Here is an 18,859-nt window from a genome sequence, read left to right as displayed (position 1 = left end):
ATAATAATTATTGAATTTAATCAATAATTAAACAAAAGTCGGGCCCTTAATTAAATAATTAGTCAAGTTCATTGTTTATTACAATATTTGTTGTTGCTGGCTATTCTTATTGCTATTGTCATTTCGAAATGAAACCTATCTGAATATGTTAATTTACCGTGTAATTCGTTCAATTTATCGTCAGGAAGATGATAATTTTCTGAAATTTGCGATATAATACGACAAATGTTATTGCGAATTATTAAAAATTGATATTGTGACATGTGGTTTTGTCACATTTATTAGGCCTTAAATAGCCCCCTCGCTTGGCACGCTTGGTTGGAAAACTTTATCCCTCAGCCTAATTTGCATGTCAATGTACTTCTGCTTAGTGTTCGTTCAACCCTGGGCAGTCATCATTCCACCTCAGAGGAGTCAAGAAGCAAATAGGTTTTTCATAGAAAGTATCTGGCCAGGGTAAGTTAACATTTCCTTTAATTATATTGTTTTTCATTAAGAAAGTTGATCAAGTGAAATAGCACTGTTTGATTCATGGTTTAGAGTAATTCAGTAAAAAGTTGGGTTATTATATATTACCACTATTTGTGTTATAATCTAAAACGTGGTGCTGAGTCATGTTGAAATCTGGAGAAAGGGGCAGGATTGGTCTTTTGGGTGGGTGAATGATATTTTATACGTACTAATAGATAGGGAGAAATTTAGATATTTTTGATAGTACCACGATATTTTGTGATATTTAGACATTGAGAACAATAGTTAGACAAAATTGATAACTTTATCAAATATCGGCGATAGCTAAACAAAATTTATAAAATATCGGATATAATTTTGATATATCGTCTAGCTAGATCTTGAGAACGATAGTTAGCCTATACAAAGTTAATATATATCATCTCTTTAGATTTAGATGACGATATTAAGGGGGTACTACACCCATGTGGTAAATTTGTGACTATTTTTGCATTTTTCTCAAAAAAATAATTACACACTGGTAACAAAAGTTATGTATATTATTGGGGCAAGGAATCCAATTACTACACTGAAATTTCAGTGACTCAAGACAAGCGGTTCAGTATATATGATAGGAAACGAGGTACATCCTAGCGGTACCTTATTTCTGATCATAAATAAAGAACCGCTTGTCTTGGGTCACTGAAATTCGAGTGTAGTAATTGGATTCCTTGCCCCTATAATATACATAAATTTTGTTACCACTGTGTTATTAGTTTTCGAGAAAAATGCAAAAATAGACACAAATTTATAGAGGGGTGTAGTACCCCCTTAAGATAAAGGAGCAAGGAAATTTTATAAAATATGGCGATATATCTGATAGTTAAACAAATGATACATATCGTCTAGTTAGATTTAGTTGGCGATATAGGCAAAGTAGCATGGAAATTTTTATAAAATATCGGTGATATATCTGATAGTTAGGCAAATGATACATATCATCTAGTTAAATTTAGTTGGCGATATTTATATAAGACAAAGAAGCATGGGAATTTTATAAAATATCGGCGATATATTTGATAGTTAAACAAATGATACATATCGTCTAGTTAGATTTAGTTGGCGATATAGGCAAAGTAGCATGGAAATTTTTATAAAATATCGGCGATATATCTGATAGATATCGTCTAGCTAGATTTAGATGGCGATATTTAGATAAGACAAGCATGGAAATTTGATAAAATATCGGCGATATATCTGATAGTTAGACAAATGATAGATATAGCTATATTTTGAGAACGAATATCTAATATAATTGCAGCATTAATATATAGCCATTTAAGCAGTCCATTTAGGCCCTATAGAACATTATTGTCCTCTGCTGTATTAAGATCAAGTGATTCTCCCATTATCATACTTTTGTAACAATGTTCACTTAATAATTGCAGCTATAAAATAGCCATTTGCCAGGCAGTCCCTTTGTCATTATTTAGAACGCTTTGTTTTCTGCTGAAATTTAGTTCAAGTGATGCTCCCATTATCATACTTTCATGACAATGTCCACTCATGTTTCTGAAATATTAACATATAGTTGCAGCTATAAAATAGCCATTTGCCAGGCAGTCCCTTTGTCATGTGTAATGGGATCAAGCAAAATCAGTCGAAACTCGGAAATATTCCTTCTGTTATTTTAAAAGAGAAAAGAGAAAATATAAATAAAATAATTAAATATTTTGCAATTCTCTACTTTGGACGCGGGCAAGAAACAGGAAACTAAGAATCAATTGTAAAGGGCCTTATTTCTCAATGTAGGCCTATACTTTAGTTTATGTCTTGACATTAATATGAGGATCAGTCCCTGAAAATTTGGTGATCATACCTTTTCCCGGCCCCCCCAACTCAACACAAAAGTTGATAACCATGAGAGTTACCAAATTGCTCAGAAAAGGGGTTATTTTTTTACCAGTAGCAAGGACCGCGAAATTGGCAAAATAGGGGTATTTAATTTGCACTGTCCGTGAAATTGGACAGTGAAATCAGCAAAATAGGGGTATTTGATTTGCACTGTCTGCGAAATTTGGATAAAAGGGGTAGGCCCCCTACTTGAGAAATTCAGAAATTTTATGTCAATATTTAGTGTCATTGATAAGGGGTGTTTGAAATTCTAATCATTGAAAATTGGTATTTGAAATTCTGTTCATTAAAAACTACAAAAAAGGGGTTGTTTTGGCCAACTTTTGTCCTCGATTTTGTATGAAAAAGGGAAGTAAATTTGATGAAAAATCATTGCAAAGGGGGCCTACAATTTTTGGTAACTCTCATGGTTGTCAATTTTTGTGTTGAGTTGGGGGCCGGGTACCTTTTACGCATAAGCCAAAATATAAAATTAGATGCATATATTTTTTTAATTGATTCAGACAATCCTGGAAAAAAATAGTTGACACTCTTATACTGATTAAACAATTCAAATGCGTGCCTTTGTGAAGCACAGACTGCTCATATCTCACCCTTATTCAAAATGTTTCAATGTTTCTGCTTCTTTGTCCAACATTTAATTGGGGAGAGAACAGGGAGGCAGATATATACCAAACCAAAAAGTTTGCCAACATTTTTTCCAGGATTGTAGCTTTTGTAGGCTACAATTTGTAGCTAGAATGTGCTTCAATGAACATGTCATATACTGTATTGCGAATGAATTGGTGTGATGCGCCCATAACATCAGTGAACTCACCTTGAACCATGCTCAGTCATAAATAATGTTCATAATAATATGTAGGCCTATGCGAATCTACTATTAATTATGTATAATGCCGTGCAATGCAAGGACCTTTAGTGCAGGGACAAGTCGGTGAAGGTATTAATAGTCAGAGGATATGCATGTAGTACCTACAAAACAGGGCAAGAACGCATTTTCGTATACTAGTAGTAGTAATCTTTGATAGGAAGCTTCAGAGGTAAAGTAACTTCTTTTTCATTGTCTGGGCGAGGCTGGTTTAAAGCTGTTTAAATTAAATCCACGGCTAGTTTTTAATATAAATTTCTTTTTATAACATGATATAATTATTTATTGTTTCACAGCTGGACGTACAATTTAATATCCTGCAGCAAAATACTACAACCCCGGGGAAAAAACACGCATGGGATGGGCCTGTCTGGGTTATGTATTATTATAGGCCTACCACACATAATGTCATGTACATGTAGTTCCCAGAAAAACATTATGGAAATCCATGTATTCCAACCGTACAGTATCTATGAATAATTAATCGGCTGACGTCATTAGAAACTACAGATGTTGTGTTTCGTCTATTATGACTAATATAATATGCCTACACGTGTACGTGTTTGAACATCAAATCAAATTATTATTATTATTTATTTAGTAACTATTAGTTATTGTAATTATTTTTTTCTTTTCTTCTTCTTCTTATTATTATTATACCCCCTGTATAGTATTGTTATTATTATTATTTATTTATTTAGTAACTATTAGTTATTGTAATTATTCTTTCTTTCTTTCTTTCTTTCTTTCTTTCTTTCTTTCTTTCTTTCTTTCTTTCTTTCTTTTTCTTTCTTTCTTTCTTTCTTTCTTTCTTTCTTTTTCTTTCTTTCTTTCTTTCTTTCTTTCTGTCTATCTTACTTCCTTTCTTTATTTCTTTCTTTCTTTCTTTCTTTCTTTCTTTCTTTCTTTCTTTCTTTCTTTCTTTCTTTCTTTCTTTCTTTCTTTCTTTCTTTCTTTCTTTCTTTCTTTCTTTCTTTCTTTCTTTCTTTCCTTCCTTTCTTTCTTTTTTATTTGCAGTTAAAATGTCTCAAAAACATGGAATTGCATTGATAGGTTTCGGTCGCATGGCAAGAATTTCACATTTTCGTCATATCCTGTGTCATCCTAAACTTGATTTGAAGTATGTCGTTGAAAAAGACACGGCAATGGCTTCTAATTTTGTAAAACAGTATCGAGATGACATTGTGGTTGTGCCACCGTCGGATCTACAAACTGTTCTTGAAGATAAAAGGTAAATGTTCAAACAGACATTTCATGTGTTTGTGTGTGGGGGATGTTGGGAATGGTGGGGTGTGGGGGTTGTGAGGGGTGGTTTGCAAGGGTGGTGGTGGTTCAATTATACTACAATTCAATGTAGTATACTGAGAAATGTTTAATTACTAGTACTTTAAATTGTTCCAGCCCTATTAATAGTGTATGAGGCTGCCTCCTCAGATGGGGTGTTTGGTACCAGTTGGGGGGGGGGGGTTAGCAAAGCTGGACTTTTACCATAGGTATTTGACATCATGGGCTACATAACAACGTCATTTTGCATTTAGGATTTTATTGCTTTGCAAAGTAGCAAAACTTTCTTTATATACGGCCCAATTCGTGCCTGGAAAAGGCTATCCCCTCTTACAACCTATCGACAGGTCTGATTTCTATAATGAGGTGTCACCGGGTTTGCAAGAGATAATCTAAACACCATGAAATTCACCACATGATGATGATGATGAATGGACTTAGTTTTGTGCAATGTAGTTATATTGAACTTTTTCTGAAGTAAATCGCCTGCTGTATAGTTTTCGATACAGATGATATGTTTACTTTGTGATTAGGCCTGACCATGACCTGCTAGTTTTGATTAACCAATCAGTTATGTGTATTGTCAGCATGTGATGGCTATAGGCCAATTGCAAACATGTTTATAAAAAAGGCTAAAAAATTACTACACTGAAGAGACTCTTTGCCGGGTTTAAGGGCTAAATAGTAAGTTGTCATGTGGGGCAAGATTAGATAAAGGCATACAAACTAGGGTATGAGATATTAGGAATTATTTCCTAGCCTCTTAACCACAGGGTTGGTGGGCTATAATAGCTATTCAAGACACAGGATATGTAAGGGATAAAATGTGCATATGAGATATGGGGGCATAGTTTGACCTATCTAGGACGTATACCGTTCTTGAGTTATAACCGAAAAGGTCAAAGGTAACGTTTTTGGCTCTATGGGGGTCCAAAACATTCAAGTGCTTCGATTTTGACAAAAAAAAGGTGTCACTTGAATTGTTCATATAAATAACGGTATAGGATTGCACCATCTCTATAGGATGTTTCCTAGGTAACGCAACAAAATAGGTCAAGTACCATTGAGGCTTATTGACCTTGACCTATTTTGCTTTAAATTTACACCACTTGTACAAAAGAGGATCTCAATTCTACCAAAGAGCTCCCTCAGGTTAGGCCTATATTCATTTATTTTCTTGCCCCAATCAATTCAGTGCATGCAGAAGCTGATTTCTTTTTTATTGTATTTTCAGTGTTGACGCTACTTTTATATGCACACCGACAGATGCTCACGAGGAATACATCAAAGCCAGTCTGAACGCAGGTAGGTGATTACCATGCATGTAAAGCTAAACCTCGCATTAATATCCAAAACTGAGCCCGTCAGTGTATATTATAGCTCTCATTATGGGGAAAATATTTTTTCCGGGAAAAATATTCTCTGGGAAACATAATATTGGCCCTCATCGTACACCGTTTCATATACTGGAAGTACTAGTATCACATTTGCTTAGAAAAGTTCGTCTGCTGTTAATTCTCTGATTTGTCTTAACGATATTGACAAAATGACGAATAGCGATTCGTCTGTTTGCTAAAATAATGTTACGCGTGAATTCTCTTGAACTAGAGAATAGGTAATCACACAGTAAAGAGCCGTAACATAACATGCAAATTGCTTTTGCCAAACTCATAACGATTATCGACTATTAAGTCTGCAAAAAATTAACGCAGCTGTTATAAATACGACTATAACTTCAGAACTAATAATAATTTGTTTTCACACTATTTCGACATAAAAAGAAGGATGATTTATTTACGCGCATTTACGTATCCAATTTGTCCAATTTCGTTCAATATTAACAATACAGCAGTGTTTTGAAAGAAAAATGTCCGAATTTAAAAGATGCAGTTATTTGTATTGATATGAAGTAAGCGCGAAGATAATGGCTTTAGGTGCTACAGTGCTGGCATAATAACCATTGATAGATGTAGACTGCACTTTAAAATTCGGGCGTTTTTCTTTAAAAGCACTACTGTGTTGTTAATATTGAACGACGTTTGACAAATGGGGTATCAAATCTGCGTAAATAAATCATCCTTCTCTTTATGTTGAAATATTGTGAAAACAATTAATAGTTCTGAAGCTATAGGCGTATTTATAACAGCTGCGTTATTGTTTGTGCCGACTTTATATCCCAATATCCAGGTAAAGCGGTATTTTGTGAAAAACCGTTGACGACCGATGAAGCCTCCACCCAGACGTGTTATGCAGAAGCAAAGAAAAAGGGACTGTTATTGTTTTGTGGTTTCAATAGGTAAGAACGTATAGACGAATCTCACGAGCCAAGTGATAGTCAGAATTGAGTCGGCCATGACTGGGTCCCCGGCGCACCAAACTGGTGTTGTGACTGTCCAATTGGGTGGATTAAAGCCGCTTAAAAATCGATGTCATGTTGTATTGTGTTGTACACTTTCATCATTCTATTGTCTACGTGTAACACGGGTGATGAAATGCAGTTTAAAATCCCCGCCAAGGACGCATCATTTCATGTTTTAGGTGGAATATATCCAACGGGGACACAGCTATGGCTGCCATTGAGGTGTAGGAATGCGTGAAATGAGATTCGTCTATAGCCCATGTGGCAGTGGTAGATAAGAAGGGCGACAAGGAGAGAAGAGGAATATTGAAATGAAAAGATTGATTGAAAAGATGCAATTTGATGGTAGATCGTACAATTCCTGGTGCTGTAGTGTGTGCATTATGGAAGCTCTCTAGATGTGTTGCAGACATACAGACTTGGATGATTGAAAACAAGTTCAAATTAAATCAAGAAAAGACGGAGTTCTTTTCTGGCAACATCTCCCCATCATTTTAAAAAGTATTGCTAATATTAGCCTTATTCTTGAGGGTACGGAGATTTTTCCTTCCACTTTGGTTCGTAACCTTGTGGTTGGTTTTGATCGCTCATTGGAAACATCAACATAATTTGTCCATATTTGGATTTCAATACTTGTCAAAATACTGTCAGGACCCTCATTCTCTCACATGATTACTTTTGTTCAATGGTTTTCTGCAGACTACAGAAATTACAGAATAAATGTGCCAAGCTGACTACAGAAATTACAGAATAAATGTGCTAAGCTGATATATCGTAAGCTCAAATCTGATCATGTGAGCATTAAGAGCATAAAGAGATTTTCATTGGCTACCAGTTCATGAGAAAATCAAGTTCAAGACACTCACGCTTGTGTACATACAAGTATAAGAAATTCATTTTCATGTCGTTTGCAATAGCGCCATCGTCTATCTCGCCATTCTGCTTACTTTGCGTAACCACGCTCGAAAATAGTCTAGACCACTTGGTGACGCGCTAGTAGAAAAAGGGTAAAACAAAGACCAATATTAAGTGCCAAACTGATTTCTTTCAGTTCACTCCAAAAAGTCGACTCATAATATTATTATACAGAAAACTTGCCTGTATCAAATTGATCAATATCAGGGCAAAGAGCAGGTACACTACCAACAGCAACAAGCCGGATAAAGAGCCTGATCTCGTGTGAGATACTATAATAAGAGTTCCAACAAGGTTTAACAGGCCACAGGTTTAAAGTTATGCACAAAGCTTTCGAGATAATATCATCTTCAGTGTGTTTACTTTACTACAGTCTATACTCTACAACAGCAATCACAGCAATGACTGCAATATTTAAAGAATAAAGGTATTGGTTTTAGCCACTGGAGTGCATCTATTACGCCCAAAATAATGATGTCGCCCGTGTTATATGAGAAGATAGATGCACGACAGCGGCTAAATGCAATACTTTTAATCTCATTCTTAAACACTTCAATTCAAATAGAAATATCATAAGAATTATTTTAAGTAAAACAAAGAGGCGAAGCCGAGTTGTTTTACGCTAAAAATAATGATGTCGCGTGTTATATGAGACGATAGATGCACGACAGCGGCTAAAAACAATACCTTTATTCTCATTCTTAAACAATTCAATTCAAATAAATATATTAATCATTAGCATACCAAATTTTATCAAATTAAATCCTACATTTTACAAGGAACTACCTAGGGCTTAAAATCGACCAGTCCCGTTGTTTCTATGCGCCTCCGATTGGTTCAAATAACGAATACGTGTATCGCGTTGATGCACACGCGCTGACCCGGGTGATATCGTGTCATATCACACGGGTAAGAACGAATCAGATTGCAGGAACGTTCTTAAGTGTTTAAAAATGAATCTTACACTACTACTACTGGTACTAAATTGATCAATATCAGTTATCATTTAAAAACAAAATTTTTGTTTTTTGATAGTGTTAATTCTGTTAATGTATGTATAAATAATAAAAGTAATAAGAGCACGGACCTTGGAAAACATTTGCATATATTTTTTTTCTGTTTACAGACGTTTCGATCCCTCCATTAACAGTCTTCATCGGCGTATACAAGAAGGAGAAATAGAACAGATTAAAAATATTCGAACAATAGTACGAGACAAAACTCTTCAACCAAAAGAATATTTAAAAACGTCGGGTATGTTGTCAACGAATTATAGATAATCATGGTTGCAATTTGGAAACAAGGCCAAGAAGAAAAAAATTCCAGAAAAAGATGACTATAGGTAAAATAAGTAATTCTTGGCCAAGCTCGAACATACCTTTTGCGTCCATGTAGCGTACTAAGTGAGTACGCAATGTAAGGCGCGTGCATGCTTTCTAGTGTTCCGAGTGTTCCACCTTGGCCAAGAACTACTTATTTTACCTATAACAGTATAATGCAAATTAATATCATCAAAAGACTCCTGAAATCCTCCCTGTGTTAACTCAGGAATGCAAAATGGCATCCAAGATGGCTACCATTTTTTTATTCGTTCATAATTTCTGTTACCAGACTAGTAGAAATTCAAACACATTTTTTAAACATAGGTTTTTACAAATTATCACATTCATTCAATCCAACGGAATAATTTATTACACGATTGAACAATCAAAATGATCCAAAATCAAGATGGCGTCCAATATGGCGTCCATTTGCTCATTAACTTTAGAACCACACACAATAATAGTTTAAACAACTTTTTTTTTACACACATTCATACATTTGAGTCTTTTTAAAAACATTTTCACCCAAGAAAGTTGACCCTATTATATTCTAATTTTCTATCATCTATTTTTTTACCTCAGGTGGTATTTTTGCTGATAGCGTTGTTCATGAGTTTGACCTCGCCGGTTGGTTTATAGGAGGTTTACCGTCGGTTGTTTACGCACAAGGTCATGCTTGGTTCGAAGAAGTACGCGAACTTGATGACGTCGACCAAGCCCTCGTTGTCATGAAATATCCAAGTGGAGCAATTGTGACCATCGATGCTTGTCGTGAAGCAAAGTATGGCGTTGACCATCGCATGGAGGTATACATTAATTTAGGGACACACCATTTGAACATGCCATATGACTTCCAAGGGTCTGGAAGTTGAGGTCATAGGCGTAGATCCCGAGGGATGGGGGGTGGTAAATTTTGCCAATATTTTGCCGAAGCCCCACCAATGTTGACGCCTGTATGTGGGGTTTTGACCAAATTAACCACATATTTGGCCATTTAGCCCCAAAGTGCAAACTTTTTCGTGCTTTTGCACCATATTTCATCACTTTACCTTCAATATGGCAATTTTTTTCGCGCATTTTACCATAAACTTATTCTTTCGCCAAAGAAATTTTTCCAACCCCATCCTCCCCAATGTCAAAAAGAAATCTACGCCACTGGTTGAGGTCGGGGCAAATTTTGATTTTCGCCGCCGAATGCGGCAATATTTTTTTTACACTAGGTATTGCCCAGTTATTGTACTGGGGACAAACTTGCAAAATCGTCCCGCTGATACGCTAACATCTGCTCTCTGCTAAATTTGGCAATTTTTAATTCCAAATCCCGGTTCCAAATGTGCTAAAATAAGGATAATTGTGGCCTAAAACAGGTCGAAGGGTAAATGGTAGTCACAATCTGTGGTACTATATAATTATTATACAATATACGAGTATATTTTGTTACAAATTATTAAATTGGCACTCGATCTGTTTCCTACTGTGATATGACTTAAGCCACAGGTTATATACTTTACTATTGTCAAAATTCCAGATACACGGAAGTAATGGTGTGTGTTTGCAACAAGAAGGGGGATACCCGACATCTGTTGTGAGTTTAGGCGACAATGGCGAATTACGAGAAAACCGATATGCTGACTATTATGCGCTGTGGAAGGACTCATTCGAAGCTCAAGTTGAACACTTTGTTGATGCTCTTGAAGGTACGATCCTATAACCATGGAAGAAAGAGATAAGAAGGAACCACAACGAACACATTCACTTTGTCCACTCCTTTACCGACATTTAATTGACATTGTTATTCATGAGGATTTACTTTGATCAATACCCCGCGTTAAATAGGTGATTGGTATTGTACTCTATGTATTTGCATGTCTTCTGGAGCGTGTCTGAAGGATGATTTGAACTAATGACCTTCCGTGCAAGCACTCTATACGCTGGCGAAGTTACGTAATAATCGGATTAACTACCATAGCAATAGGTGAAAACAATTTTTGAATATACCGCGCTGCACTGATACGTTCATGCGGTACCTCTTCATTGAACCATATCATGCTGATTACTTGCACCTGTAAGATTAGTATCTTTGAAAAGACCAGTATTGTTTTCAATCTATGATTGCAGACATACACAGGTGATGAGTGTAACTTGCTTGTAGTGTAGCGCGATATGTTCAAAATTGTTTTCACCTATTGCTATGGTAATTAATCCGATTAATTACGTAACTTCGCCAGCGTATAGGATTTTCTCTGGTGACGTGATCATCGGTCATTGATGGCCTACATCTTTTTCTTCCATTTCGCCCAATTTTCCCGAACTTTGATGACTTTTTTCTCAGAGTTGGCAGTCTTTGGCACTGAAACGAGTTAGCTAGTTACGATTATACACATATAAACTATTAAATTAAACAGGTTTCATGTACCGGACTCAACCGGAACATTGTGCATTATTTAAGAACATTTTGCATCTATTTTTCATCGAAAAAGTCACCAAAATCTTACCTTATTTGCTAAAGATGAAACTCAGCAAATAAACGGCCGATTTTGATGACCTTTTCGATGTGTTAAAGGACATTTTCTACACAACACAACACAAGAAAACAGTTTGACTGTAGATCCCAAAACAAAGCTACTATACATTTTCAGAGCATCAGTGAAATTCCATAATCTTACTTCTGGGTAGCGTTTGTTTGTTCTTGGATGGGTTTGTTATAGTTTTTTCAGTAATGATTTCGCCAAGCATCGATCGCGGTAAATGGATCATACATGAAAGTAAGTACCATTGATAGCTTTTCTTTTCATGCGTCAATGGATAAGCGGATTAAAACTTGGCCGATCGAAGTCGTTGTGGTTCCTTCTCATCTCTTTCTTCCATGCTATAACGTAGTTGATAACATAATAGAATATTCGTTCAACAAGTATTCGTTACTCCATCAATTCAATACATTTTTATATTATAACGAGTATGTGTTGACGGAAAATCAATTATATGTTATGTCGAATGTCTAGTGGAAATATATTATCGATTTTACTTCATCAAACATTCGTTAGAAGTAAAACATTACTGGAAATAAAATGGGAATAAATCAAATAACGGAGACATCGAAAAATTCTATGGAACCTAAGATTTATCACATGCACTTCCATAGCGCATGGAAAACATAACCTCGTTATTGCTTGTTCATTGCTCTCGCATCTCGTTACATGGGTATACTGCAAGTTGGTTATAATTAAAGACATAGATAAAAAAAGGAATAGCAGCAAATGGCGACAAATTACGTACTTTTACAAGGCAAAAAGCAGCTGTTTTAGGCATTGTTGACATGGTGCCTTCGCGAAAGAAAGTTTCCTACTATAAAGACCTAACTTTTGAGATGGTTTGCATGTTTGAAGGTGCACAATTAACAATAAGGCCAAGAAAAAAATTTGTTTGCTTGCCCTCAATTGAATTTTAACAATTGGGTCGGTCGGTCGGGATTTCTGTTTTTTTTAATTACTAGGAAACTGTTTGTATATGAAAAATCAGACAATTTTGGTTGACAGACGACGTCAGACGCGATAAAATCTTTTTATCTGTCTTTAATTATACTATATCTAGCACTTATTCTATTGTTTTTGTTCCTATTCTCTTAAATTGGCCGATTGAAATATGTCAATCTTTTTACGATTGATGATAGGAATCAATCTAAATAGATTGCAAAATAGATTGAAATGTTTTTTTGTTTTCACTCTAACGCTCTTTGTAGACTGATGTCACTATCTAATCAAGTGTTACTCCTAATGTACTGCCAAGTGACATATTTTGCATATGTTTGGAATGAGATTTCAAACATTTTCAATCATTTTTCAACTGGAAAGGACAATGAAAATCAATCCTTTCTACTGCAAAAACTCAATCGAAAAAGATTTTCCCCTAACTTTATTCACTAAAAGATTGTTAAAGTTTGAGAAGTACTCCTTTTGATTGATAAAAAAAGTTTGAAAATTCAAATTACCCGACTGAACAGTCGAAAACGATTTGTCCCTAATTCGGGACGGCGAGCTTGAAAATTCAATCTTTTTGATTGAATATTCAATCGGGCAATAATCGTCGGCCGTATCACATACTGACGTATTTGCAAAATACGCATTTCGAGAAAATCGAACTTGAAAATCTAGTGATTTTCATTTGCTGCATAATCTTGATTAAAATATTATTGTCGATTAAAACCAGGTTAACAGTAATGCAAACCACCAAAAAAACGTTGACAACGTAAAGAAAGCAGCAAGTTTAAAAAGCCCCCACCTCGGCTCACTTTTTGAAACTTGGTCCCATTTGTAAAAGATACTGATTTAAACTTTGTCATAATTATCAACTTAAAACATTTCCAGAAGTGTTATGTATCTTTAATGTGCCGATGCGATATTAAGTTGTTAGCATTCTGGAACGATGAGAAAGGTTATTATGTTGTTCTTGGCCAATATCCTATATATGTTTTGTTTTATAATAAGTAGGCATGTTAATGGCAATGATGCTATTGTTTAAACGTTAAAAACACCGATTTGCTGTTGATATTCAAAATGGGACCAAGTTTCAAAAAGTGAGCCGAGGTGGGGGCTTTTTAAACTTGCTGCTTTCTTTACGTTGTCAACGTTTTTTGGTGGATTTTATTTCTTTTATGAATGTAGCCAAGCAGCTTTAAGTTTGGAAAGTCATCGGGTTACGAAGTACTCCATAAAACGAATAAAACGAAACATAGATGTTTGAAATTATATGTTATCCTTGATTTATGACAGTAAATAATTTAATAAAACTTTATCAGCCGTTTATTTTTAAAACTTGCTAGTCACAGCTACCGCGTGACTGTAATGTTAATAGGGATACATATACATTTTAATAAACTTTATTCAAGGCAACTAAGAAAATGTAAATATGAACAACACATACCCAATGTTGACGATGCCAGCGAGACACATAGTCAGTGCGATTTACTTCAAATTGAAGCTGAGAAATGCAAGGCTTATACTACGGAAGCGTCTAAGTGCCACGACTTAGCAAGATAATTATGTTTTAATGATTGTAGTTTTTGTAGCCCTGCGGGGCAATCTAGTTGGATATCCAAATTTCGCGGTTGATAGTTCTTTGTAGCCCTGCGGGCAATCTAGTTGGATTTCCCTATTAAGCGGCGGTTGTTGGCGGTCTTTCGCGGTTTGTAGTTTTAATTTCCCTCATTCTTCATGCCAACCATGATTGTGATTTTGTAGCCCTGCGGGGCAATCTAGTTGGATATCCAAATTTCGCGGTTGATAGTTCTTTGTAGACATGCGGGCAATCTAGTTGGATTTCCTATTAAGCGGCGGTTGTTGGCGGTCTTTCGCGGTTTGTAGTTTTAATTTCCCTCATTCTTCAAGCCCTGCTCTCTATCGGGGGGTCCGTGTGTCTGTGGTGGGGACAGTCCCTCCTTTTAATAGGCATTTGGGTATTTTTGCCGCTTTGCTAATTTGCCTTTACGTAACTATGACTTTAGTGGCCTTCCATATTTGGTTGTATCTTTTTGGATACATTTTTGTCCCTGCTGGCCTTCCATACTATAATAATTTTTCACACCTATAGATGTATGCAATAAACCAACCAGAACGGTATAACAATTGAAATGACAGTCATGTTGGAATACAGTTCTACGATAGCTGAAGATGACAAAGGGACAGGTCTCTAGATCGATTCAACAACCATTCATACATATCACATGTTTTATTGTCCTATTATCATGCGAATCGCCCCGTGGTAGGACAGAACTAAAAATGAGAAAAATATTGGTAACATCTTGCTTTGAAAAAAAAAAAAAAAATCATAATAGCACTGGATGATTAAAATTGTGTTATCCTTGATTAATGACAATAAAATTATTGTTTAGTAAAATATTGAAAAAATAAGTTGGTCATCGGATTTCGAACTCGAGTCCCCGGATTAGGAGTTCAATGCCTTAACCATTACACCACGAGACTCGGCTGCGAAATAGCGTGTCGATGTACAATATTTATTATATGAATTGATGTGTCGTCCGAAAAGAACAAAAGAATTGTGAAAAACTTGATTTTTTGGCGAATGGGGTTCGGAATTTGTATGTACGGTATTTCAGAAATTGCTAGGGTATAATTGGAAGTGAATCTGAAAAAGTAGTTTGAAGGTAATAACCAGGTAGACCTGTAGCAGTGTCTAAAAATTCTGAATCAGTATGATTTGCAACTAATTTTCGCTATGAAATACCGCGTGAAATGGAAGCAAAAATATTTGTTTATTACGAACAATGATTGACTGTAGGATTGGTGGCCCTTTTGGAAATAATGAGTTGTCAAGATATTACACCTGGGACTGTAAATAACATTTAGCATGGTTTTAGATACATTTTGTACCCAGCGAAAAATAACATCGAACAATAGAAGTCAAGTGTTTTAATGTTAGCTGTAAATATATAGTCTCACGGGAGCATCTGTTATTAGTCTTCTTTATCAGTCTTTTTTTTAAAAACTTGCTGGTCACGGCTACCGCGTGACTCTAATATACCATATTTTCAATATAATTCACTTATCACTATCAGAGCATAACTTATTCTGCAAAAAATCAATATTAAATAAAATACGTCACTATGTGAAAAGGACTAATGTCAATTTCGCCGTTCAAATGACAAATACGTCGCGCAAATACGTCAGTATGTGAAAAAGTTGCGCAAATACGTCAGTATGTGAAAAGGATAAAACAGCAATTTTGCCGTGCATTGTTAGAGTCGCGCAAATACGTAGCGCAAATACGGCAAATTCTTTAAATTGCAGATACGATATACTGGGCTTGCGCAGTATAGGCGATCGGCAAATACGTCGTTATGTGATGCAGACATTTCAAGGTTTTATAAATACGACATAATTAAATAAATTAATATCTTACTAATTAAGCCACTTTGAGGCATGATTTTTGGTGAATATATAGAGTAGAACATAACAAAGTAATATACCAATTTTCTCAAATATGTTAAACATGTCGAATATATGTCAGAGAGTAAACCATGTCATATGAGACAAATGTAATTATGCCACCAATCGACTTTTTAAAATTTTGTTTTGCTCTTTATGTATTTTTTTTTTTTTTTGTGTAAATGTTGTTACGGCAGAGGAGTGCACAAACATAGCCAAACTTGTTGCTGCTGCTAATGACTCACTGAAGACAGGCCAACCAGTCAAGCTTTAGAGCAGTCCAGTCCAACAGTATGATTTCGACTATATTTTATAATACGTTTTTATAAATACGCACGTGACCCATGGGCACGACATACCAAGACCAGCAAGCGTGACCAAATTCTCATGCATTGACCACTATACAGAGAAGGATAGGAACTATGTAGAAAAATATCGTGAAATTCAGGTATTAATTGAATAGCAAAATTATTACACAAAATTCCGAATTTGTAATATGTTATCAAAAACAACATTTTGAAAGTTTTTGACGACGGAAAAAATATTCAACGACGGAAACGGTTACAATATAATCACAAAATTGAACAAAATAGACAATTTTGCTGCACGGTAGGCTCATGTTGTTCCGCGTTTGCAATCAAATGTATAGGAAGACCACCCGTTATGTAGAAGGTCACTTCGAGACTTACTGTCTACAAGCTGTTATGGCAGCGCGGAGGTGGTCACGTGCGTATTTATAAAAACGTATTTATAGTCGAATCACACTGACCAAGGGGCTTTTATATATGGATACTGACTTGGTATAATAGATCTATCTTGAAATTTGTTGGATATGCTAGCTATTACACACGAGGTGTGTTAAAAAAAACTCGACAAATTATCAGTTGGAACAGTTTAATTGCAAATTCACATACACTGTGCTTTCATCCGAGGTTATGGCATTGGCCACTTTAATAGTGATGTGTCTGATTTGGCATTCAAGTCTAAGCTTGGTCATGACATAAAGTAAGCCAACTTCCCAGACGTATGCATCCCTACAGATTAAGCTAAATTTGTTGACTATAGGTTTCGTTGGTCAATGTTTATAATGTCAAACAGAACATTAAATAATCCAACATATTGGGCTCAAACTTGCCTGTGTGTCCGGAAAACAACTTGTAACTAGTAAGGATCCTAAGGGAACTGCACGGCGACAGTGTGGCCAGGTTCAGTCTTGTTTGATCCTTGTTCGATGCCTGGGTATATTCTTCCTGAATGCGGAGGTTTAAATTGGGAACTAAATTGACCCAACAAGATTAAATCAGCTACTGAATATATGCAAATACAGAGCTATTAAGTTTCTGGTTCATGTATGAGTTTAGTGCAATATAGCGGTATAGTGCAACAAGTTAGGATACATGTAGGCTTTTGTGTGACAATAATTATGAGAACCTATTGTACTTGAAGTTATTATCTCTTCTGTTGTGTCTCAAATATTTTACCTCCTATTTATATTTCTTGAAATATCACCCTTTTTGGATACTACTTTGCACAATCATGATTGACAATATTTACTGCATTTTTTTTTTTTTTTTTTTTTTTATGTCTGAACTATGCAAGGCATTAACAGCTGCTATCGGTATGATAGCGCTGATGGGGTGGCGCCAAGATAGTTGTTAACCTCCCGTTTGAAGCTCAGCCGATTCTGGTTAGAGATAATTGGACCAGGTAGATCGTTCCAAAGGTGAGCTGAGGATGGAAGGAATGACCTCTGGTGGCTGACCAGGTTGGATCTTGGGATTTTGACAGCTTGGTCGTGGGATCTGACAGAACGCCGCAGACGAGGATCAATAATCATACGATCTGGTAACAGATGTTGAAGGAGTTCTGGAGCTTCGCCATAGAACATCCGATGAAATAGAGTGATGGCTCCCACTGCTCTTCTATGTCTCAGGTGCTGTATTTGATGGTTCTTTCCATCTGCTTCTGAGATGCCAATGATACGTACCGCTCTTCTCTGTATCGCATCAAGTTTGGACAGAGAAGTGGGTGGAGCACCCATCCATGCAGAGCTGGCATATTCCATCTTGGATCGGATCATAGTCTTGTATATCGTTGCTCTCTGAGAAGGGACAAGGTAGGGGGCCGCACGACGTAGGAGACCAAGACGTTGGCTAGCTGTTCTTGCCATCTTGTCCACTACAGGGGTCCATGACAGGTCTTTGTTAACAGTAAGACCAAGAAGGTCAACACTGTCTGCCTCTTCTAGAGTTGTTCCAAAAAGTGGAGGTTAGGGTGACTATATGAAGCATCTCTGCGGTTAGAAATAGTGGTGGTCTTGCACTTCGCAGCTCCAAACAGTACATTCCATGTGTTTGCCCATGTCTCTATTGCTTTGAGGTCTACATCAAGTGATATTGCAGCACCAATTCTATCTTCCTTGGACTTGATGGATGACATCAGGGTTACATCATCAGCATATAAGATTGATGGATTTGTAAGTCCGGAGGTGATGTCATCGATGAAGATGATAAACAGAAGTGGTCCAAGGATGGAGCCTTGTGGGACACCAGCATTTATAGGCTTTTCAGTTGATGAAATCCCATTCAGTGAGACTCTCAGGGAACGATTGGTGAGGTAGTCCTTCAACCACTTCAGCAGCTTTCCAGTGAAACCCAGAGCAGATAGCTTTGCCAATAGGCCGGGGTGCCATACCCTGTCAAAGGCCTTACTGATGTCAAGGCAGGCAACTCTACTTTCTTCTCTGTCATTGATGGAGTTTGATAGCCGCTGGGAGACATATGTTAGGGCATCGGAAGTGGAATGG

The 18,859-nt window shown here is 36.2% G+C and overlaps 2 protein-coding genes across 3 annotated transcripts; one reads left to right on the top strand and one right to left on the bottom strand.

Annotated features, from left to right (window-relative positions):
* The first annotated feature begins 395 nt into the window (after positions 1 to 395).
* LOC140155503 (uncharacterized oxidoreductase YrbE-like) lies at positions 396 to 11,040 on the top strand. Of its 2 annotated transcripts, none has more exons than XM_072178366.1 (7): positions 396 to 456; positions 4,250 to 4,463; positions 5,751 to 5,821; positions 6,704 to 6,812; positions 8,917 to 9,044; positions 9,695 to 9,918; positions 10,641 to 11,040. In XM_072178366.1, the coding sequence occupies exons 2-7, from the start codon at positions 4,255 to 4,257 to the stop codon at positions 10,821 to 10,823; spliced, it is 924 nt and encodes a 307-aa protein (XP_072034467.1). In that variant the 5' UTR covers positions 396 to 456; positions 4,250 to 4,254; the 3' UTR covers positions 10,824 to 11,040. The 2 variants fall into 2 exon arrangements, with proteins under 2 accessions (XP_072034467.1, XP_072034466.1); XM_072178365.1 differs by lacking the exon at positions 396 to 456 and adding an exon at positions 3,196 to 3,404.
* A 5,412-nt stretch (positions 11,041 to 16,452) lies between these two features.
* Positions 16,453 to 18,223, bottom strand: LOC140154562 (uncharacterized). The gene is made up of 2 exons (XM_072177129.1): positions 17,816 to 18,223; positions 16,453 to 16,473 (listed from the first exon to the last, which is right to left on the bottom strand). Exons 1-2 carry the CDS (start codon positions 18,221 to 18,223, stop codon positions 16,453 to 16,455), a joined length of 429 nt encoding a protein of 142 aa, XP_072033230.1.
* Positions 18,224 to 18,859: the final 636 nt, after the last annotated feature.

Source organism: Amphiura filiformis, chromosome 6 (assembly GCF_039555335.1).
Source record: "Amphiura filiformis chromosome 6, Afil_fr2py, whole genome shotgun sequence".
NCBI lineage: Eukaryota > Metazoa > Echinodermata > Ophiuroidea > Amphilepidida > Amphiuridae > Amphiura > Amphiura filiformis.
Note: the sequence above shows the minus strand (reverse complement) of the source record. Positions and strands in the feature narration are given on the sequence as shown.

Coding starts and splice junctions, on each gene's coding strand:
- LOC140155503 (XM_072178366.1), top strand. CDS start 4,255: ATGTCTCAAAAACATGGAATTGCATTGATAGGTTTCGGTCGCATGGCA. Junction 4,464..5,750: donor ACTGTTCTTGAAGATAAAAG/GTAAATGTTCAA, acceptor TTGTATTTTCAG/TGTTGACGCTACTTTTATAT. Junction 9,919..10,640: donor GCGTTGACCATCGCATGGAG/GTATACATTAAT, acceptor TCAAAATTCCAG/ATACACGGAAGTAATGGTGT.
- LOC140154562 (XM_072177129.1), bottom strand. CDS start 18,223: ATGGCAAGAACAGCTAGCCAACGTCTTGGTCTCCTACGTCGTGCGGCC. Junction 16,474..17,815: donor AAATCCCAAGATCCAACCTG/GTCAGCCACCAG, acceptor TTTTCTACATAG/TTCCTATCCTTCTCTGTATA.